The sequence below is a fragment of the Pan troglodytes genome, chromosome 3 (assembly GCF_028858775.2).
Source record: "Pan troglodytes isolate AG18354 chromosome 3, NHGRI_mPanTro3-v2.0_pri, whole genome shotgun sequence".
NCBI classification, from domain to species: Eukaryota; Metazoa; Chordata; class Mammalia; order Primates; family Hominidae; genus Pan; species Pan troglodytes.
In genome coordinates this window covers 39,886,625-39,911,673 of record NC_072401.2, presented here as the reverse complement: position 1 = coordinate 39,911,673, position 25,049 = coordinate 39,886,625, and the positions used below count along the sequence as shown (strand labels likewise).

The window sequence follows — 25,049 nt, the reverse complement described above, 5'->3', positions numbered from 1 at the left end:
GCCTCTGCACACCAGCCAGGGCAACAGAGTGACACCCTGTCTCTTAAAAAAACAAAACGGCTGGATGCGGTGGCTCACGCGTGTAATCCCAGTACTTTGGGAGGCTGAGGTGGGTGGATTGTCTGAGATCAGGAGTTCAAAACCAGCCTGGCCAACATGGCAAAACCCTGAACTACTAAAAATATAAAAATTAGCCAGGTGTGATGGTGGGTGCCTGTAATCCCAGCTACTTGGGAGGCTGAGGCACGAGAATTTTGAACCTGGGAGGCGGAGGTTGTGGTGAGCTGAGATCTTGCCACCACAATCCGGCCTGGGTGAAAAGAGCGAGACTCTGTTGCAAAAATAAATAAATAAAAATAAAAAATTAAAGGTGAAACACAAATGCCATTTAAATGAATACTGAAGTAGAATTTAGCTACTGGTGGACCAGTACAACTGGAATATATAGCCGGTCTTTTTCTATAAGACCCTTTCTTTTTTTTTTGAAATGGAGTTTCACTCTTGTTGCCCAGGCTGGAGTGCATTGGCACAGTCTTGGCTCACTGCAACCTCTGCCTCCTGGGTTCAAGCGATTCTCCTGCCTCAGCCTCCCAAGTAGCTGGGATTACAGCTGTGCACCACCACACCCAGCTAATTTTGTATTTTTAGTAGAGACAGGGTTTCACCATGTTGGTCAGGCTGGTCTGGAACTTCTGACCTCAAGTGATCCACCTGCCTCGGCTTCCCAAAGTGCTGGGATTACAGGCATAAGCCACCGTGCCCGGCCAAGACCCTTTCATATTCAAAAAGAATCCACTTCTTCCCCTTTTTTCTCTTATGAATTATTTGCTGCAAAGGAAAGATCCAGTTAAATACAAGTTATGGGGGAAGCCAAACAACACAGATACTGTAGGCAAAGTGATAATAACCTTTAGGTTTCAGAGGGTACTCTTCTTCCAGTGTGTTGGTTATAGTTTATCTAAGAAAAGACATTTGCTAGACCAGGCGCGGTGGCTCATTCCTGTAATCCCAGCACTTTGGGAGGCCGAGGCGGGCAGATCACCTGAGGTCGGGAGTTTGAGACCAGCCTGACCAACATGGAGAAACCCCGTCTCTTCTAAAAATACAAAACTAGCTGGCTGTGGTGACACATGCCTGCAATCCCAGCCACTTGGGAGGCTGAGGCAGGAGAATCACTTGAATCCAGGAGGCGGAGGTTGCAGTGAGCAGAGATCGTGCCATTGCACTCCAGCCTGGGCAACAAGAGTGAAACTCAGTCTCAAAAAAAAAAAGAAAAGACATTTGCTGGGCATGGTGGCTCATGCCTGTAATCCCAGCACTTTGGAAGGCCCAGGCGGGTGGATTCCTTGAGCTCAGGAGTTCAAGACCAACCTGGGCCACATGGCGAAACCCCGTCTCTACTAAAAATACAAAAACAGCCATGCGTGGTGGTTGTGCACCTGAGGTTCGAGCTACTCCTGTGGTCCCAGCTGCTCAGGAGGCTGAGGGAGGCTGAGGATCGTCACTTGAGCTTGGTGCTGGGGTAGGGTGTGGGTGGGGGTGCAGAGGTTGCAGTGAGCCTAGATCACACCACTGCACTCCAGCCTGGGTGACAGATCAAGACCCTGTCTCAAAAAAAAAAAAAAAAGAAAAAGAAAAGGAAAAAAACGAAAAAAGAAAAGACACCTACTGAGTTAAAGTTAACCAGTGGAAATCTGTGTGTGTGTCTTTTAATTCTGATGATCATAAGAAGTTATGATAATTAAGTAGCCTGCAAAAACAAAAACAAAAACAAAAATATGATTTCAGGTTCTGGTTAAAGTGAAGAGACAAACTGTGTAAAACTCCATTGTTAACAGGCAGATCTGCTCATTAATAGAGAAGGAACTTAAACATTTGAATTTTAGAGGGAGAATATAAAATTTTTAGGCATAAAATATTTAAAAAACATTTTGTTGGACAGTATAGAGAAAAATGCACAATATAAATAATACTAAAATCCAAAATATTAAAGACTAAGGTATTTTAAAGGTTTTTTTCCTTCTTAAGCAGAAAGGCCAAATTGAAGATTAAGGATAAGTTCTAGGATGATGTACAATAAATTATGCTCATTAGGAAACACTAGAGTTCTGTTAAGACACTTTCTTAATTAAGCACGTGATATTAGCTATAATATTGCAATGATGTGAAAACATTCTGTGGGCCATGAGCTGAGTTCTTTATGTACATTAATATTTTATTTATATATTTAATTATATCACTTAATCCTCATGGTGAATTTAAGGTTGATAATAGGTTGTATTTATCTTTTTCATAGTTTGAAACTTTGCCTTAGAAACAGAGACAGGGGCCGGGTGCGGTGGCTCACACCTGTAATCCCAGCACTTTGAGAGGCTGAGGTGGGCGGATCATGAGGTCAGGAGTTCAAGACCAGCCTGACCAACATGGTGAAACCCCGTCTCTACTGAAAATACAAAAATTAGCTGGGCCTGGTGGCACACACCTGTAATCCCAGCTACTTGGGAGGCTGAGGCAGGAGAATTGCTTGAACCTGGGAGGCAGAGGTTGCAGTAAGCCAAGATCGCACCACTGTACTCCAGCCTCGCCTGGGTGACAGAGTGAGACTCCATCCAAAAAAAAAAAGAAAGAAAGAAACAGAGACAAGATTTGAACCCAGATACCTCTGACTTTTTGGCTGGGTGTGTTGGTTTATACCTGTAATCCCAGCACTTTGGGAGGCCAAGGTGGGAGGATTCCTTGAGCCTAGAAGTTTGAGAACAGCCTGGACAACATAGGGAGAATGTCGCCACAAAAATAAAAATTTAAAAACCGGGTGTTGGTGGCACGCATCTGTGGTCCCCACTACTCAGGAGGCTTGAGGTGGGAGGATCACATCAGCCTGGGAGGTCAAGGCTGAGGTGAGTTGTAATCAAGCCACTACACTAGCCCGGGTGACAGTGAAACCCTGTCTCAAAATAATAATAATAATAAAACCACACACAAAATATTTTTTAACCACATTTTTGTACCTCACTGTTTGTCAGTTCATTGGCAGCTCTGTTGAATGAGAAAGAAGAACATCTCCAACACATATGAGGTTCTTGAGCAGATGTTAAAGAATAGCAATTAAGTTCTTGTTTAGGTATGTTTCAGTAACTCTAGAGAGAGATTTTTTGTTCTTTGTAATTTTTTTTCGAAGAATTTCCCCAGCCTAAGTTTCCTCATGGAAGCTACATTTGTCCACTTGTTGTCATTAGAATCTTCTTTGATCTACATTTCCCCCTAAGCCCATGACTGCCAAGGCTTTCTTTTTTTTTTTTTTTTTTTTGAGACGGAGTCTCACTCTGTCACCCAGGCTGGAGTACAGTGGCATGGTCTCGGCTCACTGCAACCTCTGCCTCCGGGGTTCAAGCGATTCTCCTGCCTCAGCCTCCCAAGCAGCTGGGACTACTGGTGCGCACCACCACACTTGGCTAATTTTTGTATTTTTTAGTAGAGATGGGGTTGCACCATGTTGGCCAGGTTGGTCTCAAACTCCTGACTTCAAGTGATCTGCCCGCCTCGACCTTTCAAAGTGCTGGGATTACAAGCATGAGCCCTGTTCCCAGCCTGCCAAGGCTTTCTAATAGGCTTTCTAGATATCCTATTGGACTATTTTAGATTCTATACTTTTCCCTAGCATATCTCTGTGGCAAGTCTTCCATTCTCTTAATCCCTTTTTGTGCCTTTTTCTTTTCTTTCTTTCTTTTTTTTTTTTTTTTGGAGGCACTGTCTCACTGTGTTGTCCAGACTGGAGTGCAGTGGCACAAACACAGCTCACAGCATCCTCGACATCCTGGGCTCAAGCAGTTCTTCCACCTCAGCCTCCTGAGTAGCTGGGATTACAGGTGCACATCACCACATCCAGATAATATTTTAACTTTTTTGTAGAGATGGGGTCTTTCCATGTTGCCCAGGCTGTTCTCAAACTCCTGAGCTCAAGCGATCTTCCCACCTCAGCCTCCCAAAATGCTGGGATTACAGGGATGAGCCACTGCACCCGGCCTTTTATGTGTTTTAATCTCTTTTTATTCTGCCTCTTCTCCCACTGAAGAAATAACTACTTCATATTATTCTACTCATATTATTCTATTACTGCTTTACTCATATTATGCAGTCTCTGCTTTTTTTTTTTTTTTTTTTTTAGACAGTCTCACTCTGTTGCCCAGGCTGGAGTGTAGTGGTATGATCTCGGCTCACTGCAACCTCCATTTCCCCAGGTTCAAGCGATTCTGCTGCCTCAGCCTCCCGAGTAGCTGGGATTACAAGTGTGCGCCACCACGCCTGGCTAATTGTTGTATTTTTAGTAGAGACAGGGTTTCACCATTTTGGCCAGGCTTGTCTCGAACTCCTGACCTCAGGCGATCCACCTGCCTCGACCTCCCAAATTGCTGGGATTACAGGCGTGAGTCACCGTGCCCAGCCCATTCTCTGCTATTTTGAAGTTTCCTCACCTCAAGAACTTTCACGACCATCCTTGTTTAGATGGGGAGATCGAACTCTACTTTTACTTCTTTCTTGGCATCAGTGTTAACATGAATGGTTTCCTGGACAGCAACTACTGTCAGTAAACTGTCCACATGTGGCACCCATCCCCACATTACTATAATATAGAAGATATTTAAAGTCTATATTTCTATAGATACTGTGGGTATTATCTTTGGTTTTTCTCTAATTGTTGTTTTTACAAATTGTTTCCCTTTGGAGTAGACAAAATCAACATCAGTGGTACCAATGTTTTCTCCAAGTAAGTCAAGAGAAAATTGAGATACATTGTAAATTAGGCCTCTCTGCTTAAGAGTTGCATCAAAACTGTGAGATTCTCAAGTTGGGTGTGGTAGCACACACCTGTGGTACCAGCTACTTGGGAGCCTGGGGCGGGAGGATTGCTTGAGCCTGGGAAGTGTAGGCTGCAGTGAGCTATGATTGTGCTGCTGCACTTCAGCCTGGGCACCAGAGAAGACCTTGTTTCTTAAAAAACAAACAAAATTCCCAGAACTAAAATTCTCCTGTTTTACTGGATACTGGACACATGGTTTTTGAATGCTTTAAAAGACTACGATTTACCCATCGTAGGTGTTTGAATTCAACACATTGAATATACATTCCAGCACACTCTGCTTTGCCAAAAACCTTAAGTCCTGGACTAGGAATATGGTTGTGGTACTTCGGCATTTCATTATTCAGAGCCTAGAGCATAGCCTGTTTGTGAATATGAGGAATGTAGCCGTCAAGCCACAGAAGGGCAGGATCCAACACCAGCTCTTGGCAAGATGTCCCAAAGACTCACCATAGCTTGGTCTAAGATGAAGTTGCTTCTCTTAGCCAGGCTCCTGATAATTTCTTTCATTCTTGATTGTGTTTGTGAGTACGTGTACAAAGGCACTCATTTTTCATTTAAAACTGAAAGGAGGCCAAGCACAGTGGCTCACACCTAAATCCCAGCACTTTAGGAGGCCGAAGTGGGAGGATCACTTGAGGTCATGAGTTCAAGACCAGCCTGGCCAACATGGTGAAACCCTGTGTCTCCTAAAAATACAAAAATTAGCTGGGTGTGATGGTGCAGGTCTGTAATCTCAGCTACTTGGGAGGCTGAGGCAGGAGAATCACTTGAATCCAGGAAGCGGAGGTTGCGGTGAGCCGAGATTGCATCACTGTACTCCAGCCTGGGAGACAGAGTCAGACTCCATCTCAAAAAAAAAAAAAAAAAGGCCGAAAGGGCTCCTGTCTGCCCAGCAGTGAGCTAAAAACTGTATTCTTTTCTACTGAAAGGCATAATTTGACTCCTGCTTTTCTGGCTCCCTTTACCTAGGAGAAACACTTATGAACCAACACACCTTCCATATTAAACTGGCATAATTTCTCTAATTACCAATTGTGTGTGAGTAATTGGTTCTATAGATACTCATATAGCAGGAAAAATTGTACATTACTTAGCATCAAAGGGAAGCCTCCTCCTCCTCCTCCTGGTGGAAGGAGGAGAGATTAGTGCTGAAGAAAAACACTGGTCATGTTCACCTGCCTTGGCCTCCCAAAGTGCTAATTTTAACGTTTGTGTTAAAATATATTTGTATTCAAATATATCAAATATTATATAATGGAAAAAATATTCCTATTCCACAGTGTTAAAAATATATAGGTATTCCAGCCAGGTGTGGTGGCTCATGACTGTAATCCCAGCACTTTGGGAGGCCGAGGCGGGCAGATCACTGGAGGTCAGGAGTTCGAGACCAGCCTGGCCAATATGGTGAAACCCTATCTCTACTAAAAATACAAAATTAGCCAGGCGTGATGGCAGGCGCCTGTAATCCCAGCTCCTTGGGAGGCTGAGGCAGGAGAATCGCTTGAACCCAGGAGGCGGAGGTTGCCATGAGCTGAGATTGTGCCACTGCACTGCATGCCAGCCTAGGCAACAGAGCAAGACTCCGTCTCAAAAAAAAAAAAAAAAAATACATATATATATATACACACACACACACACACACACACACACACACAGGTATAAGTTATATACATTGGTAGGTCTTAGAGTTGGAGGCAGTCAGAGAAATTACAACATGACATTGTGATGATCTGAGCCTTTGTAGAGAGCATTTGGTTCTGAGGTTAACTACATGCAGCAGCTAAGTAACATGTCTCAGACGCTTCAACCACAGTGGCCTTTTGGTTCCTTGATACCGACTCACAGGCAGGGCACCTTGTCACCTAGGGACCTCCTAGTCATGTACTTTGCCTGAAATGTGCCTACCCTTGATCTTTACTATCTTGTAAATAGCACTTAAGTGTCACTGCCTCTGTCTTCCTAATTTAAAGTGGCTACTCAACTGCCCTTCTGTCATACCATGCTATTTTCATTCTCTGCATGGGTCTCTGACATTTAAAAAATATGTGTTCATTCCAGAAGCTTTGTAGAAAGTGTTATATAAAAAGAAAGAAAGAAAAAAAAAAGACCAAGCATGGTGACTCACGCCTGTAATTCCAGCACTTTGGGAGGCCGAAGCAAGTGGATCACTTGAGATCAGGAGTTAGAGACCAACCTGGCCAACATGGTGAAACCCCATCTCTATTGAAAATACAAAAATTAGCCAGGCATGGTGGGGCATGCCTGTAATCCCAACTACTTGGTAGGCTGAGGCAGGACAATCACTTGAACCTGGGAGGTAGAGGTTGCAGTGAGCTGAGATCATGCCACTGCACTCCAACCTTGGTGACAGAGTGAGACTCCATCTCAAAAAAAAAAAAAAAAGTAGGCTGGGTATGGTGGCTCACGCCTGTAATCCCAGCACTTTGGGAGGCTGAGGTGGGTGGATCCTTTGAGCCCAGGAGTTCAAGACCAGCCTGGGTAACATAGCAAAACCCCATTTCTACAAAAATACAAAAAAAAAAAAAAAAAAAAAAATAGCTGGGCATGGTGATGTGCACCTGTAGTCCAGCCACTCAGGAGGCTAAGGTAGGAGGATCGCTTGAGTCCAGGAGGCAGAGATTGCAGTGAGCCAAGATTGTGCCAGTGCATTCTAGCCTGGGCAACAGAGCAAGACCCTATCTTAAAAACAAAATAAGAATGTGTAATTTTAGTAAGAGTTTTTTGATTGACTCCTTTCATATTTAGAAAGGGTTAAGATATACAGCATATTTTTACATTAAGATCTGGCTGGGCATGGTGGCTCATGACTGTTTGTAATCGCAACACTTTGGGAGGCTGAGGTGGGTGGATTGCTTGAGCTCAGGAGTTCGAGACCAGCCTGGGCAACATAGACCCTGTTTCTATTTCATTAAAATTAATTTTTAAAAAAAATCTGTTTTCTTCACTGGGCTTGGTGGCACATGCCTGTAATCCCAGCACTTTGGGAGGCGTAGGCTGGCAGATCGCTTGAGCTCAGGAGTTCAAGACCAGCCTAGGCAATATGATAAAATCCCATCTCTACCAAAAAATACAAAAATGTGGCATCTGTAGTCCCAGCTACTTGGGAGGCTGAAGCAGGAGGATTGCTTTGAGCTGTGATTGCGCCACTCATCTCTAGCCTGAGTAACAAAGTGAAACTCTGTCTCAAAAAAAAAAAAAAAAAACTATTTTCTCATTCTTATTAAAACAAGACTAGTTTTTTTGTTTTGTTTTGTTTTTGTTTTGAAACAAGGTCTACTACCACCAGGCCTGGCTAATTTTTCTATTTTTTTGTAGAGATGAGAGGTTCAGCATGTTGCCCAGGCTGGTCTCAAACTCCTAGGTTTAAGCGATCCTCCTGCCTTGGCTTCCCAAAGTGCTAGAATTACAGGCATGAGCCACCGGGCCTGGCTCCAAACAGGACTACTTTTAGTAGTATACACCAAAGCAAGCCTGATCATCTTAGAGAATAATTTACAAAATGATTCGTTTAGTTGTTAATTCCAATAGTTGTTTAGTTGAAGTCATAATTTGTATGGCACAGTAATAAAAGCTAACATTTCTTGAGTCATTACTGCATTTCACATTTGTTATCCATTTTAATTCTCACTAGTACTCTTAGATATAGGTGATATTATATCCTCATTTTACCAGACGAGGAAACTGAAGCTTAGAGGTGTTAAATTACTTGCCCCAAGGTCTTGAAACTTAGAAAGTTGCAGGGCCAGGTGCTGTGGCTCACGCCTGTAATCCCAGCACTTTGGGAGGCTGAGGTGGGCAGATTGCCTGAGCTCAGGAGTTTGAGACCAGCCTGGGCAACATGGTGAAACCTCATCTCTACTAAAATACAAAAGAAATTAGACGGGCATGGTGGCATGCACCTGTAGGGAGGCTGAAGCAGAAGAATTGCTTGAACCCAGGAGGCAGAGGTTGCAGTGAGCCGAGATTGCGCCACTGCACTCCAGCCTGGGCGACAGAGCAAGACTCCGTCTCTAAGAAGAGAAAAGAAAAAAAAAAAAAAAAGAAAGAAAGTTGCAGAACCAGACTTTAAATCTAGGCCTGTCATTCTGCAGAGCCATGCTGAACCATCTAAGCACTACTGCACCATAGTTGCCGTCCCAAACAATTCCAAGTGTGGATTACTACTCTAATGGAGAGGGTGTAGTTAGTAATAAGACTAACTTGGAAAGTTATATGCCCCTCATTGTCTTTACTATTTATTCATCTCTATTTTAAGGTTTATGAGATTTTCGTTTTTAAACATCCTAAAAGGTCTCAGCATAGGTTGTATGCTTATAAAAGGATGGCTTATAATATAGATAGATGGGACTTTTCTTTTTTAACTTTCTTTTTAAAATTGATAATCACATGATTCTAAAATTATATAAAAAGACAGACATTGAAAACTTCAGCTTCTATTTCTGTCACTCTTCTCTACTCCCCCATTGTACCTTCACTCCTTGTGGTAACTCCTTTTATTAGTTTCTTATCTATCCAACCACTGATTCTTTATGCTTCCTTTCAAAGATGCATTTTCTACAAATAGAATCTGGTTTTTTTTTTCTTTATCTGCTTCTAATTTTCAATGAGAAGAAAAATCTCTTTAACAAAGGTTTACTCTTCTAGTTCTCTACAGTTTAGCACTTTCCCTTTGGGATGCCTAATTATATATTGGCAGCAAGAATTTGTGTCATGGGTGATTTTTTAAAAATTATTTAATGAAATGGGTCAGTTGTAACAGATCACAGTATATTTGAAAATTATTTTGGGTAGGAAAAAAAGTAGACAGCCCCTCAGAGTATTCTGTGTTTGTGTATGATTTTGAAGATACATTCTGTGACAGCATTCATTAAAAACCAAAACATGGGTCACGGGCATGGTGGCTCATGCCTGTAATCCCAGCACTTTGGGAGGCCGAGGCAAGTGGATCACTTTAGGTCAGGAGTTCAAGACCAGCCTGGACAACATGGGGAAAGCCCATCTCTACTGAAAATACAAAAAAACTATCTGGGTGTGGTGGCGGGTGCCTGTGATCCCAGCTACTCAGGAGGCTGAGGCAGGAGAATCGCTTGAACCTGGGAGGCGGAGGTTGCAGTGAGCTGAGATTGCATCATTGCACTCCAGCCTGGGCAACAAGAGCGAAACTAAATAATAATAATAATAATAAAAAATAATAATAATAATAATAATAATAAAAACCAAAACATGGTTTGTCACTAGACTGGTCAACATAGTAAGACCCCCATCTCTACAAAGTGATTTTTAAAATATTACCCAGGCATGGTGGCACACACCTGTAGTACCAGCTACTCAGGAGGCTGAGGCAGGAGGATCATTTGAGCCCAGGAGTTTGAAGCTGCAGTGAGCTAGGATTGCACCCCTGCACTCCAGCCTAGGCAACAGAGTGAGACCCTGTCTCAAAAAAACAAAAGAAAACATGATTTTTTTTTTTTAAGACAAGGTCTCGCTCTGTCACCCAGGCTGGAGTACAATGGTGCCATCTTGGCTCACTGCAACCTTTGCCTCCCAGACTCAAGTGATCCTCCCACCTCAGCCTCCCTAATAGCTGAGACTACAGGCACACACCACCACACCTGGCTAATTTTTGTATTTTTTGTAGACATGGGGTATTGCTATGTTACCCAGGCTGGTCTTGAATGTCTGAGCTCAAACAATCCACCCACCTCAGCCTCCAAAGTGTGGGATTACAGGCGTGAGCCACCGCACCCGGCCAAAACATGATCTTTCTAATAATTATGGTCCACTTTTGTTTAAGTCTAATCGCTAACTTCCCTTTCTTATTCATTGTAGTTACGGCAGTCCCAGTCCTACTGCACAGACACAGAGTGTCTTCAGGAATGTAAGTACCACTGAGACAGGAGAAAGGATGGCATTGGGGGCAGAATTAGAGGCCAGATGCCTGTGAATATTTGTCAGAATTTATTCTTACATTGCCTATTCTGGTGGTTACCAAAAAAAAAAAAAAAAAAAAAAAAAAAAAAAGCGACACATACACACAAAAGAAAGAAATTATTCTCATAGTTTGCTCTTTAATAAGAAAATGGTTCTCAGTAATGTATTTGCTACTTGACTATTTCATTTTTTAACTTAAAATTTTTTTCATGCCTCAAAAACCCTGCTTATTGCAGAATATTATAAAATAAGTATAAGGAAAAAAAAGGCTGGGTGCAGTGGCTCACACCTGTAATCCTTGCACTTTGGGAAGCTGAGGCCGGTGGATCGTTTGAGTCCAGGAGTTTGAGATTACCCTGGGCAACATGGGGAAACCCTGTCTCTACAAAAAATACAAAAATTAGTGGGGCATGGCGGTGCATGCCTGCAGCCCCAGCTACTCCTGAGGCTGAGGTGGGAGGATCACCTGAGCCTGGGGAGGTTGAGGCTGCAGTGAGCTGTGATCGCACCACTGCACTCCAACCTGGGTGACTGGAGTGAGACCCTGTCTCAAAAAAAAAAAAAATAGAAGAACTTCCAGAATAGTTAAAGATAACCACTGTTGACAAATTCGGGTATATCCTAGTCTTTTTTTCTTGGCAAATAAGTCTGTAACAGGGCATTGTGGGCAGGTGTAACTGGGACATCAAAGCTGCTTGCGCAAACCATTCACTCTCTCCCTAACATCTATTTGCATCTGTTGGCAGGCTTGAGAATTCTTTTTTTTTCTTTAATTAAAAAAAAAATTTTTTTAAGAAACAGTGTCTTGCTTTGTCGCCCACACTGAGCACAATTGTGCGATCATGGCTCACTGCAGCCTTGACCTCCCAGGCTCAAGTGATCCTTCCACCTCAGCCTCCCTAGTAGGTGGGACTACAGGGATGCACCACCATGCATGGCTAATTTTTTAGAATTTTTTGTAGAGTCACGGTCTTCCCATGTTGCCCACATGGGTCTTAAACTCCTGGGATCAAGTGATCCTTCTGCCTCGGCCTCTCAAAGTGCTTGGATTACAGGCGTGAGTCACCATGCCCAGCCACTTGAGAACTTCTTGGTGGGGAGGCCCTTCTTTTCCATGTGTGGAAACTTTGGGTGCCTGTGGAGTTCATTCCTTTGGCTCTGACATTAACATGCGCATCAGAGAATTTGGCAGTGGAGAAGTTTCTCCACATGGCTTTATGGGCAGTAGTGATGGTAAAGTGAGAATCAGTAGGAAGATGAATACTGCATGGTATATGTAGGTGACAGACTTAGTGGCCATTATGTGACACATCTTTTTTCAGGATACTGAGAAATATTTTGAGAGATGCTTTAAGGGGAACTAGTAAAATAGTATTTAAACCAATCCAGTCTTGTATCAGAAGACTGCAAGAAGGAAAGTATGACATTCACAGGATGGTGAAGCCTGGCATAATTAGATTTCATATAAACTTACAGAAATGGGATCACATTGTATATGTTATTTTTCACTACTTATAAAATATCAACATATATTTGTCTTACTATTTATTGAGCCAGGCATGGTGGCATGCTCCTGGAGTCCCAGCTACTTGGGAGGCTGAGGCAGAAGGATCACTTGAGCCCAGGAGTTTGAGGCTGCAGTGAGCTATGTTCATGCCACTGCACTCCAGCCTGGATGACAAAGTGAGATCCCATCTCAAAAAAAAAATTATTAATTAAATAATAATTCATTGTGGGGAAGCACCAGCGTTTAAATGATTTCCTTTTACTAGAATCTTAGGTTGCTGATATATTTTTTGCTATTATAAACAACACTTGAATAAATATTCTTTGTGTGCATATGTTGGGGAGGACAAATAATTTTTTCTTCAACCTCAGAGTTCTTTGCTGAGACACCCTATAACAAAGGATAGATTGCCGGGCGCGGTGGCTCACGCCTGTAATCCTAGAATTTTGGGAGGCTGAGGTGGGCAGATCAGTTGAGGCCAGGAGTTTGAGACCAGCCTGGCCAACATGGAAACCCCGTCTCTACTAAAAATACAAAAATTAGCTGGGCGTGGTGGCACGTGCCTGTAGTCCCAGCTGCTCTGGAGGCTGAGGCACCAGAATCACTTGAACCCAGGAGGCAGAGGTTGCAGTAAGCTGAGATGACACCACTGCACTCCAGCCTGGGTGACAGGGCGAGACTCTCTAAAACAAAGAAAAAAAAAACAAAAAAAAGATAGATGAACAAGGAAAAAGCAAATTTATTAATGTGTGTGGCATCACATGGGAGAAAGCTCAATGCAAAGTAACTCAAAGCAGTGGCTCAGAACTCTGGCTTATGTAGCATCTTCAACAAAGAACAATACATTTGTGGAAAAAGGGCAGAACATAGGAAAGAGATTTTAGGCTTCCAAGGATAGGAAACTGGGAAAGTAAATATTTGGGAGGAAACTAATGGAGTAAGGTTTGTTTGTAGACTCCTCTGGTGCTGTCTCTGGACTATTAAGTCTGTAGGGTTGTGTATAAAGGAGAATTTGTATCCTACCTTTAGGCAGAAAAGAGGGGAATAGAGAGAGCTTTTCTTCTGTTTGCTACTTCCTAATTGCCTACAGCTCAAAAATAATTTCTTTTTTTCTTTTTTTTTTGAGACGGAGTCTCGCTTTGTCGCCCAGGCTGGAGTGCAGTGGCTCAGTCTCAACTCACTGCAGCCTCCGCCACCCAGGTTCAGGCAATTCTAGTGCCTCAACCTCCCAAGTAGCTGGGATTACAGGCATGAGCCACCATGCCCGGCTTCTCCAAAATAATTTCTATGTCAAAAAGGCATATTTTGGAGTGATACGTTCTGGTTTTCTTCACACATTTTAAGGCTATTTACATATTGCCAAATTGCATTTATTAGTAGGTTAGTTGCTGATACGTAACATCTCTGAAGCAGAGCTGCCTGTTTATTATATATATGAAACTAAAACAAGACACAGTAAGGTAATTGTAAAGAGACTTGTTATACATTATGATTTTTATTACTTTGTGAACTGGGTGTCCCATCAAATTCTACAGATACAACAGCTTAGAGAAGTGGGAGCTAGTGCAGTGCCTAGCCTAAAGTAGAAATTTTGTGGGAACCTAGTCCATTTGGGTGATATGTATGCCTTCAAGACAAGAAAGCAATAGAAATGTGCATTGTTAGGACAATGGGTGGTGGTTCCCTCCCTCCAGACTTCTTTATGTTACTTCTCCAGTAGCATTCATTAATCTACAATATACAGCTCAAATATTTGCCTCAACAGGTAAAGCTAAAACCTGTTTTCCTAGTTGAAAATAATTTTATTGAACCTCCCCGTGGGAAAACACGTGTTTATTACATGTGCGGCTTTTGTGACTCTTGAACCAGCCCCGCCTATAACCAAATACACTCATTCCTGTGGGTAAAATGTCACTTCCTAACTCTAAAAAGAAAGGTGAAACTTTGAACATTCATTTAGGCATATTGGCAAGTTTTTCTTTCCCCCCAGTTCTTTTAGCAGTTGGTAAAAATCCTTTCTGAGAGCTAGGCTTTTAAATGGTTAAACAGTAGTTTACTGTGAGGGATAGAATTATTTTTCTTATATTCTAAATTTTCTCCAGTGAGCTTATACTTTTTTCTTAAAATAATAAAACATATATTTTGTACCTATCTTTATATTTAGATACTACTATTCAATTGGATAGTATTGTGCTACTATTCAATTGGAAAAAGTTGTTTTTTAAAATTAAATATATGTTTTAGGATCGTGGGAATTTGAGGCTTCTTAAGAATTGAAATAAGCCTTGAAGAAATACGTTTTATTCTCTTCTCCTGACTTTTTAAAATTGGTTGCTTTCGTTCATTTCTGCCTTTTATTTCTGTAGTTGTATTTTGTATATATTCCATTGTCTTATTTTTTTACTCTTCCCCTTTTCACAGGTGTTATTCCATTGTTTTAGAACAGCGTTTAATCATTGTGATATCAGAAATATCATTTATTCGTTTAGTCATAGAAGCAGCTGCTAGGTAGAGTCAATGTTGTTAAAACACAGACCAAAGAGTAAATGATGGAGAAATATATACATGTATATGTTTTTTGTTTTTTTTTTGAGAAGGAGTCTTGCTCTGTTGCCCAGGCTGGAGTGTAGTGGCACGATCTTGGCTCACTGCAACTTCCGCCTCCCAGGCTCAAGCTATTCTCCTGCCTCAGCCTCCCAAGTAGCCAGGATTACAGGAATGCACTACCACACCTGGCTAATTTTTTGTATTTTTAGTAGAGATAGGGTTTCGCCATGTTGGCCAGGCTGATCTCAAACTCCTGACCTCAAGTGATCCACCCACCTCCGCCTCCCAAAGTGCTGGGATTACAGGCGTGAGCTACCACGCCCGGCCTGTATGTTCTTATTTATACAATCTATTTGGGCTTTAGCATTTGGCACTGAATATGGTTTGGGGTGTTTTTGTTTGTTTTTTGTTTTGTTTTGAGACAGGGTCTCACTTTGTCACCCAGGCTTGAGTGCAGTGGAGCAAACAGGGCTCACTGAACCTTGACCTTCCAGGCTCAGTAATCAATCCTCCCACTTCAGCCTCCTGAGTAGCTGGGACTACAGGAGCACGCAACCATGCCCAGCTAATTTTTTTTTCCTTTCTTTCGAGATGGAGTCTTGCTCTTGTTGCCCAAGCTGGAGTGCAATGGCATGATCTCAGCTCACTGCAACCTCCACCTCCCAGGTTCAAGCGATTCTCCTGCCTCAGCCTCCTGAGTAGCTGGGATTATAGGCGCCTGCCACCACACCCGGCTAATTTTTGTATTTTTAGTAGAGATGGGGTTTCGCCATGTTGGCCAGGCTGGTCTCGAACTCCTGACCTCGTGATCCACCCGCCTCAACCTCCCAAAGTGCTGGGATTACAGGTGTGAGCCACCATGCCTGGCCTAATTTTTGTATTTTTTGTAGAGACAGGGTTTTGCATGTTGCCCAGGCTGGTCTCGAACTCCTGAGCTCAAGCAGTCCACCTGCCTCGGCCTCCCAAAGTGCTGGGATTACAGGCATGCGCTGCCACACCTGGCCCATTTTTAGTACTTAGCATACAATTCCTAGCCTTCTGCTTCTTCCTGATAAAGTTGTAATCTGAGAAATTATCTAGTTTCAACCTTTAATAACTAAATCTTCTCCATATTTCCCATGTCACATTTTTTTCCTGTTGTCACATTGCGGCTTCCTTTTTTTTTTTTTTTTTTTTTGAGACGGAGTCTCGCTGTGTCTCCCAGGTTGGAGTGCAGTGGCGCGATCTCGGCTCACTGCAAGCTCCGCCTCCCAGGTTCATGCCATTCTCCTGCCTCAGCCTCCCAAGTAGCTGGGATTACAGGCGTGTACCAGCATCCCCAGCTAATTTTTGTTTTTTGTTTTTTTTGAGATGGAGTCCCACACTGTCGCCAGGCTGGAGTGTAGTGGTACAATCTCAGCTCACTGCAACCTCCACCTCGCGGGTTCAAGCGATTCTCCTGCCTCAGCCTCCCGAGTAGCTGGGACTACAGGTGCACGCCACCACGCCTGGCTAATTTTTGTACTTTTAGTAGAGACAGGGTTTCACCATGTTGGCCAAAATGGTCTTGATCTCTTGACCTCATAATCCGCCTGCCATGGCCTCCCAAAGTGCTGGGATTACAGGCGTGAGCCACCACGCCTGGCCTAATTTTTGTATTTTTAGTAGAGACAGGGTTTCCCTATGTTGCCGAGGCTGGTCTTGAACTCCTGACCTCAGGTGATCCACCCACCTCAGCCTCCCAAAGTGCTGGGATTACAGGCGTGAGCCATTGTGCCTGGCTGCATTGCGGCTATCTGCTGTCTTCTTTCTCGGTGCGTCTGTCTGTCCCCCAGACCTCTTAACTTTTATCCTTGGAATGCTCCAGGACTTAGCCCCTGGATCATTTCCTTTTCTAGACATTCACTCACTTGGTGATCTCATCTGGTCTCATGACTCATTACTTGTATGCTGATGACTGTCTTTTGGGCATTTCCACTGGGATGTCTAACAAGGCGCCTCAAATTCAACATCTTCAGAATTTCTGCTTCTCTTGAGATCCTTCCTATAACAATTAATGGCAGTTCTATCCTTCTGAGACTCATCCTTGGCTTCCCTTTTTCTCACACTGTCCAGTCATCTATCAGCAAGCACTATCTTGAAGATACATCCAAAATTCTACCACTTCTCACTATCCCACTGCCTCCTCCCTGTTCTAGGCCATCATCATCTCGTATGTTAATAGATTATTGCAACAGGTTCTTAACTGTCTGTATTAGTCAGTTTTCACACTGCTAATTTAAGACATACCCAAGACAGGGCAATTTACAAAAGAAAAGGGTTTATTGGACTTACAATTCCACATGTCTGGGGAGGCCTCACAATCATGGCAGAAGGTGAAAGGCATGTCTTACATGGTGGCAGACAAGAGAAGAGAGCTTGTGCAGGGAAACTCCCCTTTTTAAAACCATGAGATCTGGTGAGACTTGTTTACTATCATGAGAAGAGCGCAGGAAAGGCCCGCCCCCCCATAATTCAATCACCTCCCACCAGGTTCCTCCCATGACATATGGGAATTGTGGGAGTTACAATTCAAGATGAAATTTGGGATGGGACACAGCCAAACCATATCACTGTGTTTCTGTTTCTCGTTTTTCAAAACACAACAGATGGAGTGGTTCTGTCAAAATGAGAGTCAGCTTTCATCTGCATTTTGCTCAGAACTCTTCAGTGGTGTCTGGGCACAGTGGATCACACTTGTAATCCCATTTTAGGAGGCCAAAGCAGGCAGATCACTTGGGCTCAGGAGTTCAAGACCAGCATAGGCAACATGTTGAAATCCTGTCTCTACAAAAAATATAAAACTTAGCTAGGCGTGGTGGCCTGTGCCTATGCCCCAGCTACTCTGGATGCTGAGTTAGGAGATCACTTGAGCCTGGGAGGTTGAGGCTGCAGTGAGCTGTAATTGAGCCACTGCACTCCAACCTGGGTGACAGAGTAAGAACCTGTCCAAAAAAAAAAAAAAAAAAAAGCCCTCTTCAGTGGTTTTCTATTTAATATGTAATAGAAGCTTATTATGACCTATAAGGCCAACATGATCTGAATCCTGTTACTCTTTTGATTTAATCTTTTTCTTTTCTTTTCTGGAGACAAAGTCTTACTCTGTTGCCCAGGCTGGAGTGAAGTGGTGCAATCATGGCTTACTGCAACCTCAACCCCTTGGGCTCAAGCAATCCTCCCACCTCAGCCTCCTGAGTAGCTGGGACCACAGGTGTGTGCCACCACACAGGTGTTTTTTATTTTGTTTGTTTTTTATTTTGTAGAGATAGGACCTCATTATGTTGCCAAGGCTGGTCTTGAACTCCTGGCCTCAAGTGATTCTCCCATCTCAGCTTCCCAAAGTGCTGGGATTACAGGCGTGAGCCACCACACCCAGCTTAATCTTTTTTTTATATCCCACCTCACTATACCACCAATCCCAGGTCACTCCACTTCAGCCACATTGGCCTCCATGAACATCCCACAGGCTCCTGAATCAGGAGTTCTCGCTGTTCCTTGTGCCTGAAATGTGCTTCTTTCGGATAATCTCACAACTGACAGCCTCACTTTCTTTACATTTTTACTCCAGAGTGCCTTCTTAGTGAGGCTTCCCTTAGCCCCCTGCTTAAAAATCATGTATTTCATTTTTAATAGAATCCTTTAAACAAAAGAGAGGATGCTTTCCATTCAGGTTATCTTTCTCTAAAAAACGCTAATCTGAAATAACACTATGGGGCACCCTCGCAGAACACAATATGAAAGTATAGGTTGAATATCCCTTATTTGAAATGCTTGGAGCCAGAAGTGTATTCAGTTTCAGATTTTTTTCAGATTCATTTACCAGTTGACCATCCCTAACCTGAAAATGTGAAATGTTCTGATAAGCATTTCTTTTGAGCATGATGTCAGCTCTCAAAAAGTTTTGGATTTTGGAGGATTCTAGATTTTTAGAGTAGGAATACTCAGCCTGTAGGAGAATAACAGATCTACATTAGGGAATGATAGAGATCACCCTTGACTCAGCTTGAAAACTGGTAGCTATGCTTAGGATAATGTAATTACTGTATAGGACCAAAAACTACAGGGTTAGAGCATACCGGTGTATTGTCCACTTTCACTGCTGTTCTGTTTTTGCTTTCCCCAGCAGAAACCTATATAAGTTTATACAAATAATCTTCTGAGGATGGGCCAGCTCTTAGAGCCTCTGTCTCTACCTTTTCATCCTCTTGGTATCCAGCTAAGTTAACAGCTTCATTGTGAATATTCCATTTGGCATTTTATTTGTGAGGCAGGGGAATTGCTTGAAACTGGGAGGCGGAGGTTGCAGTGAGCCAAGATGGTGCCACTGCATTCCAGCCTGGTGACAGAGCAAGACTCCATCTCAAAATAATAATAATAATAATAGAAGAAGAAGAAGTAGAGGAAGAGAAGGGGAAGAAGAAGAGGAGGAGGAGGAAGAGGAGAAAGAAAAAAGAAAAAGAAACTTGAGGCTCAGGGATTATATATCTAAGAGGTGGTACAGTCAAACAGCTATGAGATGGTCTCAGTTCTTAAAAAGTTAATTAGGAGAGACAGGAAACCATTCCTTCAAACTAGAAATGCTATAGTAGTCCAGAGAAGGCAGAGGAAAAAGTGGGTGGAGGAAATGGAGATTTTTATGGAAGAGGGATGTAGGATATAGGTGAATAAATGGAGTCAGTTGTAAGAACATGGTAGACAGGGAAATAACGAGTACCCCAGGAAGACTGAATTTGCATAGTTGGCAAATGCTGCCAGACAAGTTCGCATTCAACTGTTGCATCAGATTCATTTGGAAAGCTTTTAAAAAATATTGTTGGCTCCTGATCCCACCCCGAAGCTGCTCCTGAATCAGATGGTCTTAGGCAGTGCCTTAGAATCTGTGGTGTTGATACTGTCACAGGCTATTCTGATGCATAGCCAGGCCAGGGAATCCTTGGCTAGAAAAAGAAGAGGGGCCAGGGGCGGTGGCTCATGCCTGTAATCCCATCACTTTGGGAGGCTGAGGTGAGTGGATCACCTGAGATCAGGAGTTCGAGACCAGCCTGGTCAACATGGTGAAACCCAGTCTCTACTAAAAATACAAAAAATTAGCCGGGTGTGGTGGCGAGCACCTGTAATCCCAGCTACTTGGGAGGCTGACGCATGAGAATCACTTGAACCCGGGAGGCAGAGGTTGCAGTGAGCAGAGATTGTGCCGTTGCACTCCAGCCTGGCCAGCAAGCGTGAAACTCCGTCTCAAAAAAAATAAAAAAAAGAAGAGGTATGGGGGTGACTAGAGCAGAGGATGCATTTTCTGAGAAGTGGTAAGAGGTAAGATTAGATGAGTAAGGCCCAATCATATGAGGAAAGGCTGAGCTAAAGAACTTAGAGTTGCTGGGCACAGTAGCTCATGCTTATAATCCTAGCACTTTGCGAGGCTTAGGTGGGTGGGTTGCTTGAGCTCAGGAGTTCGGGACAAGCCTTGGCAACATGGCAAAACACCGTCTCTACTAAAAATACAAAAATTAGGGCCAGGTGGGGTCGCTCATGCCTGTAATCCCAGAACTTTGGGAGGCCAAGGTGGGCAGATCACTTGAGCTCAGGAATTCGAGATCAGCCTGGGCAACATAGTGAGACCCTGTCTCTAAAAAATAAAAAAAGTTTTAAAAATATAAAAAAATTAATTGGGCACGGCAGCATGCGCCTACAATTTCAGCTACTCAGGAGGCTAAGGTGAGAGGATCACTTGAGCCTGGGAGGCAAAGGTTGCAGTGAGCTGTGATTGTGCCACTGCACTCCAGCCTGGGAGACAGAGTGAGACACTGACTCAATAAAAACAAAAACAAAAACCCCAGAGTTGAAACAGTAGGCAGTGGAAACTGAGTTACCACATTGATCAGCAGAGACGTGTTAAGAGCAGAGGGGATTTTTTGTTTGTTTGTTTGTTTGGGGGTTGAGACAGGGTCTGTCTCTGCCACCCAGGCTGGAGTGCAGTTGTGTGATTACAATTCACTGCAGCCTTGACCACCTGGGCTTAAGTGATCCTCCCACCTCAGCCTCCCGAGTAGCTGGGATTACAGGCCTGCACCACCACACTCAGCTAATTTTTAAATTTTTTTTGTAGAGACAGGGGTCTCACTGTGTTGCCCAGGCTGGTCTCAAACGCCTGGGCTCCGGGGATCCTCCTGCCTCAGCCTCCTAGAGTGCTGAGATCACAGCCATGAGCCACTGTATCCAGCCAAGAACAGTTTTAAGCAGACTTTTCTGGCAGCAGTAAGCAAGAAGGAAAAGCTGCAATAGGAACCAAGCTAGGAGATAGTTAAGGGAACTATGAGTCATATTACTTATTGTGAGATTCTAAAAAAGAAGTGGACATTACGATTTTGTTGTTGTTGATGTTGAGATGGAGTCTCACTATGTTGCCCAGGCTGGAGTGCAGTGGCATGATCTTGGCTCACTGCGACCTGTCTTCCGGGTTCGAGCAATTTTTCCGCTACAACCCCCCAAGTAGCTGGGATTACAGGTGTGCACCACCATGCTTGGCTAATTTTTGTATTTTTAGTAGAGAGGAGCTTTAGTAGAGATGGCCAACACCATGTTGGCCAGGCTGGTGTTGAACTCCAGACCTCAGGTGATGCACCTGCCTTACCTTCCCAAAGTGCTGGGACTACAGGTGTGAGCCACCGTGCCCGGCGTGAGATTCTAAAAAAGAATCAGGGGTCCTTTGTCTAGAAATAAGAATTAGTAAACTTGGAATCTGAGGTTTAACTCTCTTAAGCTTCAGAATTTTTTACTTGCAAAGAATATTAAAAAGTCATGGCTGGGCATGACTACCGACTGACACCTGTAATCTCAGCTCTTTGGGAAACCAAGGCAGGAGGATTGCATGAGGCCAGAAGTTCAGCACCAGCCATTTTGCCCAGGCTGGTCTTGAACTCCTGAGCTCAAGGGATCTTCCTGCCTTGGCCTCCCAAAGTGCTGGGATTACAGGCATGAGCCCCATCAGGTCTGGCCTTAACTATTATTTAAAATAAAAATAATAGTGTAGGTTGAATATCCCTAATCTGAAAATTTGAAATGCTCCAAAATCTGAAACTTATTCAGTGCTGACATGATGCTCAAAGGAAATGCTCATTGGAACATTTCAGATTTTGGATTTTAGGATTAGGGCTGCTGAACCAATAAGTATATTGCATATATCCCCAAATCTGAAAAAATCTGAATTCTGAAACACTTGTATTCCCAAGCATTTCACATAGGGAAACTCAACATGTATTTGCTTTTAAAAAAAAGAAAAAAAAATCACTCTGGAAACAATATAGAGCACAGGGGAAGCAGGAGTAGATATAGGGAGATCCCTTAAGAGGCCACTGCAATAGACCAGATAAGAGGTTATGGTAGTTTGAGCAGGTGGGGACATGGAGCTAAAAGTGGGCAGATACAAGTGATATTTAGGAGGAAAAATTGCAAGAAACTTCATGATGGATTAAATACAGGGCTGTTGAGAAAGAAAAAAGGTGTTTTCTTAGGTTCTGCCCTGGGCAACTGGATGAACAGAGATCCAGTTTGGTAGTTGGGGTGGAAGGGGGTAGGGCAGGGGGAGATGCTCATGATTTTTGTTTGGAATACTAAAGTACTGAATATGTTAAGTGGAAGGTGGGATTTCTGCATTTTGTTTTGTTTTGTTTGAGACGGGGTCTCGCTCTGTCGCCAGGCTGGAGTGTGGTGGCGCGATCTCAGCTCACTGCAACCTCTGCCTTGCGGGTGATCTCTTGACCTCGTGCTTCCTGGATTTCTGCATTTTTAAGAAGTTTTCAGGTGACTCTGATGTATACCATAGTTTAAAACTATTGATGTTGGCTGATTGCGGTGGCTCATGCCTGTAATCCCAGCATTTTCGGAGGCCAAGGCAGATGGATCACCTGAGGTCAGGAGTTTGAGAACAGCCTGGCCAACATAGTGAAATCCCAGCTCTACTACAAATAAAACCCAGGAGGCAGAGGTTGTAGTGAGTGGAGATCGCGCCACTGCACTCCAGCCTGGTGACAGAACGAGATTCCATCTCAAAAAAAGAGAAAAAAAAAAGAACTGTTGATATAAAGAAAAAGAGAATTATTGATGAAGGAGTGTCCAACTGTTAGACAATGGTAGTGACACAGAAGACAATGGAAGAAAGTGGTTTGTTTTTGTTTTTGTTTATGTTTTGAGACAGTGTCTGGCTCTGTTGCCCAGGCTGGAGTGCAGTGGTGCAATTACAGCTCACTGCAACCTCCACCTCCTGGGCTCAAGCCATCCTCCCACCTCAGCCTCCTGAGTAGCTGGGACCGCAGGCACACACCACCACACCCGGCTATTTTTTTTTTTTAATTTTTTGTAGATACGGGTTTTTGTCATGTTGCCCAGGCTGGTCTCAAACTCCTGAGTTCAAGGGATCTGCCCGCCTTGGCCTCTCAAAGTGCTGGGATTACAGACATGAGCTGCCACGCCCGGCCTGTTTAGCTGTTTCTAGGGAAGTGACTGGGTTTGGAACAGAGGCTACATTCCTATCCATCCTGCTCTTAGGCCAGCTCAGCTCTTTTTAATGTATATTTTGTACTAATTTGTTTGCCATAAGACTTCGTTGCAGCAGGGCCAGCGCAACTCTTAACTTGACTTTGTCCCCTTTTATCACTAGCCTTTTGGCCTCAGCAGTGCCACCAATTCCTTCCCTTTTGTGGAATTGAGCCCTGGACCCACTGACCCAATGCAGTGTATCAGATTAGTTTCAACATCTTATCTGGATTTCTTTTACTTTTTCCTGAGGCAAGGAGATCAAAACCAAACAGCTGTGGTCTTGACAAGCTATTTTAATAATCACCTAGGGATACTACATTTTCCTCTAGAAATCTAATCTATAATTTTTATTTCTTTTTCTTTTCCTTTCTTTTCGTTTTTTTTTTTTTTTTTTTTTTTTTTTTGACAGGGTCTTGCTCACTCGCCCAGGCTGGAGTGCAGTGGTGTAATCTGAGCTCACTACAACCTCTGCCTCCTGGGTTCAAGCAATTCTCGTGCCTCAGCCTCCTGGGTGGCTGGGACTACAGGCTCACGCCACCCCACCCAGCTAATTTTCGTAGAGATGTTGCAGTCTCGCCAATGCACCTTCATATATTGGTTTCTCTTGTGAGGTATCACCCTGAGTTCTTTGTCTCGCCTCTAAAATGATTAAGGAGCACGGTTACAAGGGTGAAGTTGGAGCGAAAATGTAATAAGCAAAAGGAGAAAGCTCTCTGCAGAGAGGAGAGTCCAAGTGGATAGCTTGGTTACAGCTGAATGCAAAATGCTTTTATAAGAAACTGCAGCCAGGCGCGGTGGCTCATGCCTGTAATCCCAGCACTTTGGGAGGCCGAAGCAGGCAGATCACGAGGTCAGGAGTTTGAGACCAGCCTGGCCAACATGGTGAAACCCCATTTCTATTAAAGATACAAAAAGTTAGCCAGGCATGGTGGCATGTGCCTGTAATCCCAGCTACAGGGGAGACTGAGACAGGAGAATCGCTTGAACCCGGGAGGTGGAGGTTGCAGTGAGCTGACATGCCATTGTATTCCAGCTTGGACGACAGGGCAAGACTCCGTCTCAAAAAAACAAACAAAAAAAAGAAACTGCTCTCCTCCTTGTAACTGATTGAGTAATTTTTCTTTTTCGAAAAGCTGTCTGTGCAACTCCCTTTTTCCAGCTGTGGGATTGTTTCTAAGCAGAAAGCACAGCTTCTCTTCTTTGTATAACTGGGTTTTTTTAGGTAAGCCCCACTCCGCCCTATGCAAGTTCCCACGGAGCCCACTGTGTATATGCCTGAAAAGGGGAGGAAACTTTTTCCTGGGAGCTCACTGATTATACAAAGAACAAAAAGGCTTCTTTGCTTTACTGGCTGTTTATCTGTCCAGGCTTATCTGTGCAGCTGCAGCAGCTGTGATTTTTCAGGCAAGCACTTCTCGGGGCCCAGCCTTAACTGTTTACCTAATGGATTTTTCCTTTTCTTCTCCCTCAGAGATGGGGTTTCACCATATAGCCCAGGCTGGTCTCGAATTCCTGAGCTCAGGCAATCCGCCCATCTTGGCCTTCCAAAGTGCTGGGATTACAGGCGTGAGCCACTGCACCTGGCCATTTTTATTTCTGAAAATTGAGTTCTCTAATATACTTCAATAAAAA

The 25,049-nt window shown here is 43.5% G+C and overlaps 1 protein-coding gene across 9 annotated transcripts in view; it reads left to right on the top strand.

Annotated features, from left to right (window-relative positions):
* Positions 1–25,049, top strand: part of SMIM14 (small integral membrane protein 14) — a 94,530-nt gene that overhangs the window by 55,734 nt on the left and 13,747 nt on the right. For all 9 annotated transcript variants that reach the window (XM_063808462.1, XM_063808463.1, XM_063808460.1 and 6 more), the window contains 1 exon segment: positions 10,712–10,760. In XM_063808462.1, coding sequence (XP_063664532.1) covers positions 10,712–10,760 — 49 coding nt within the window.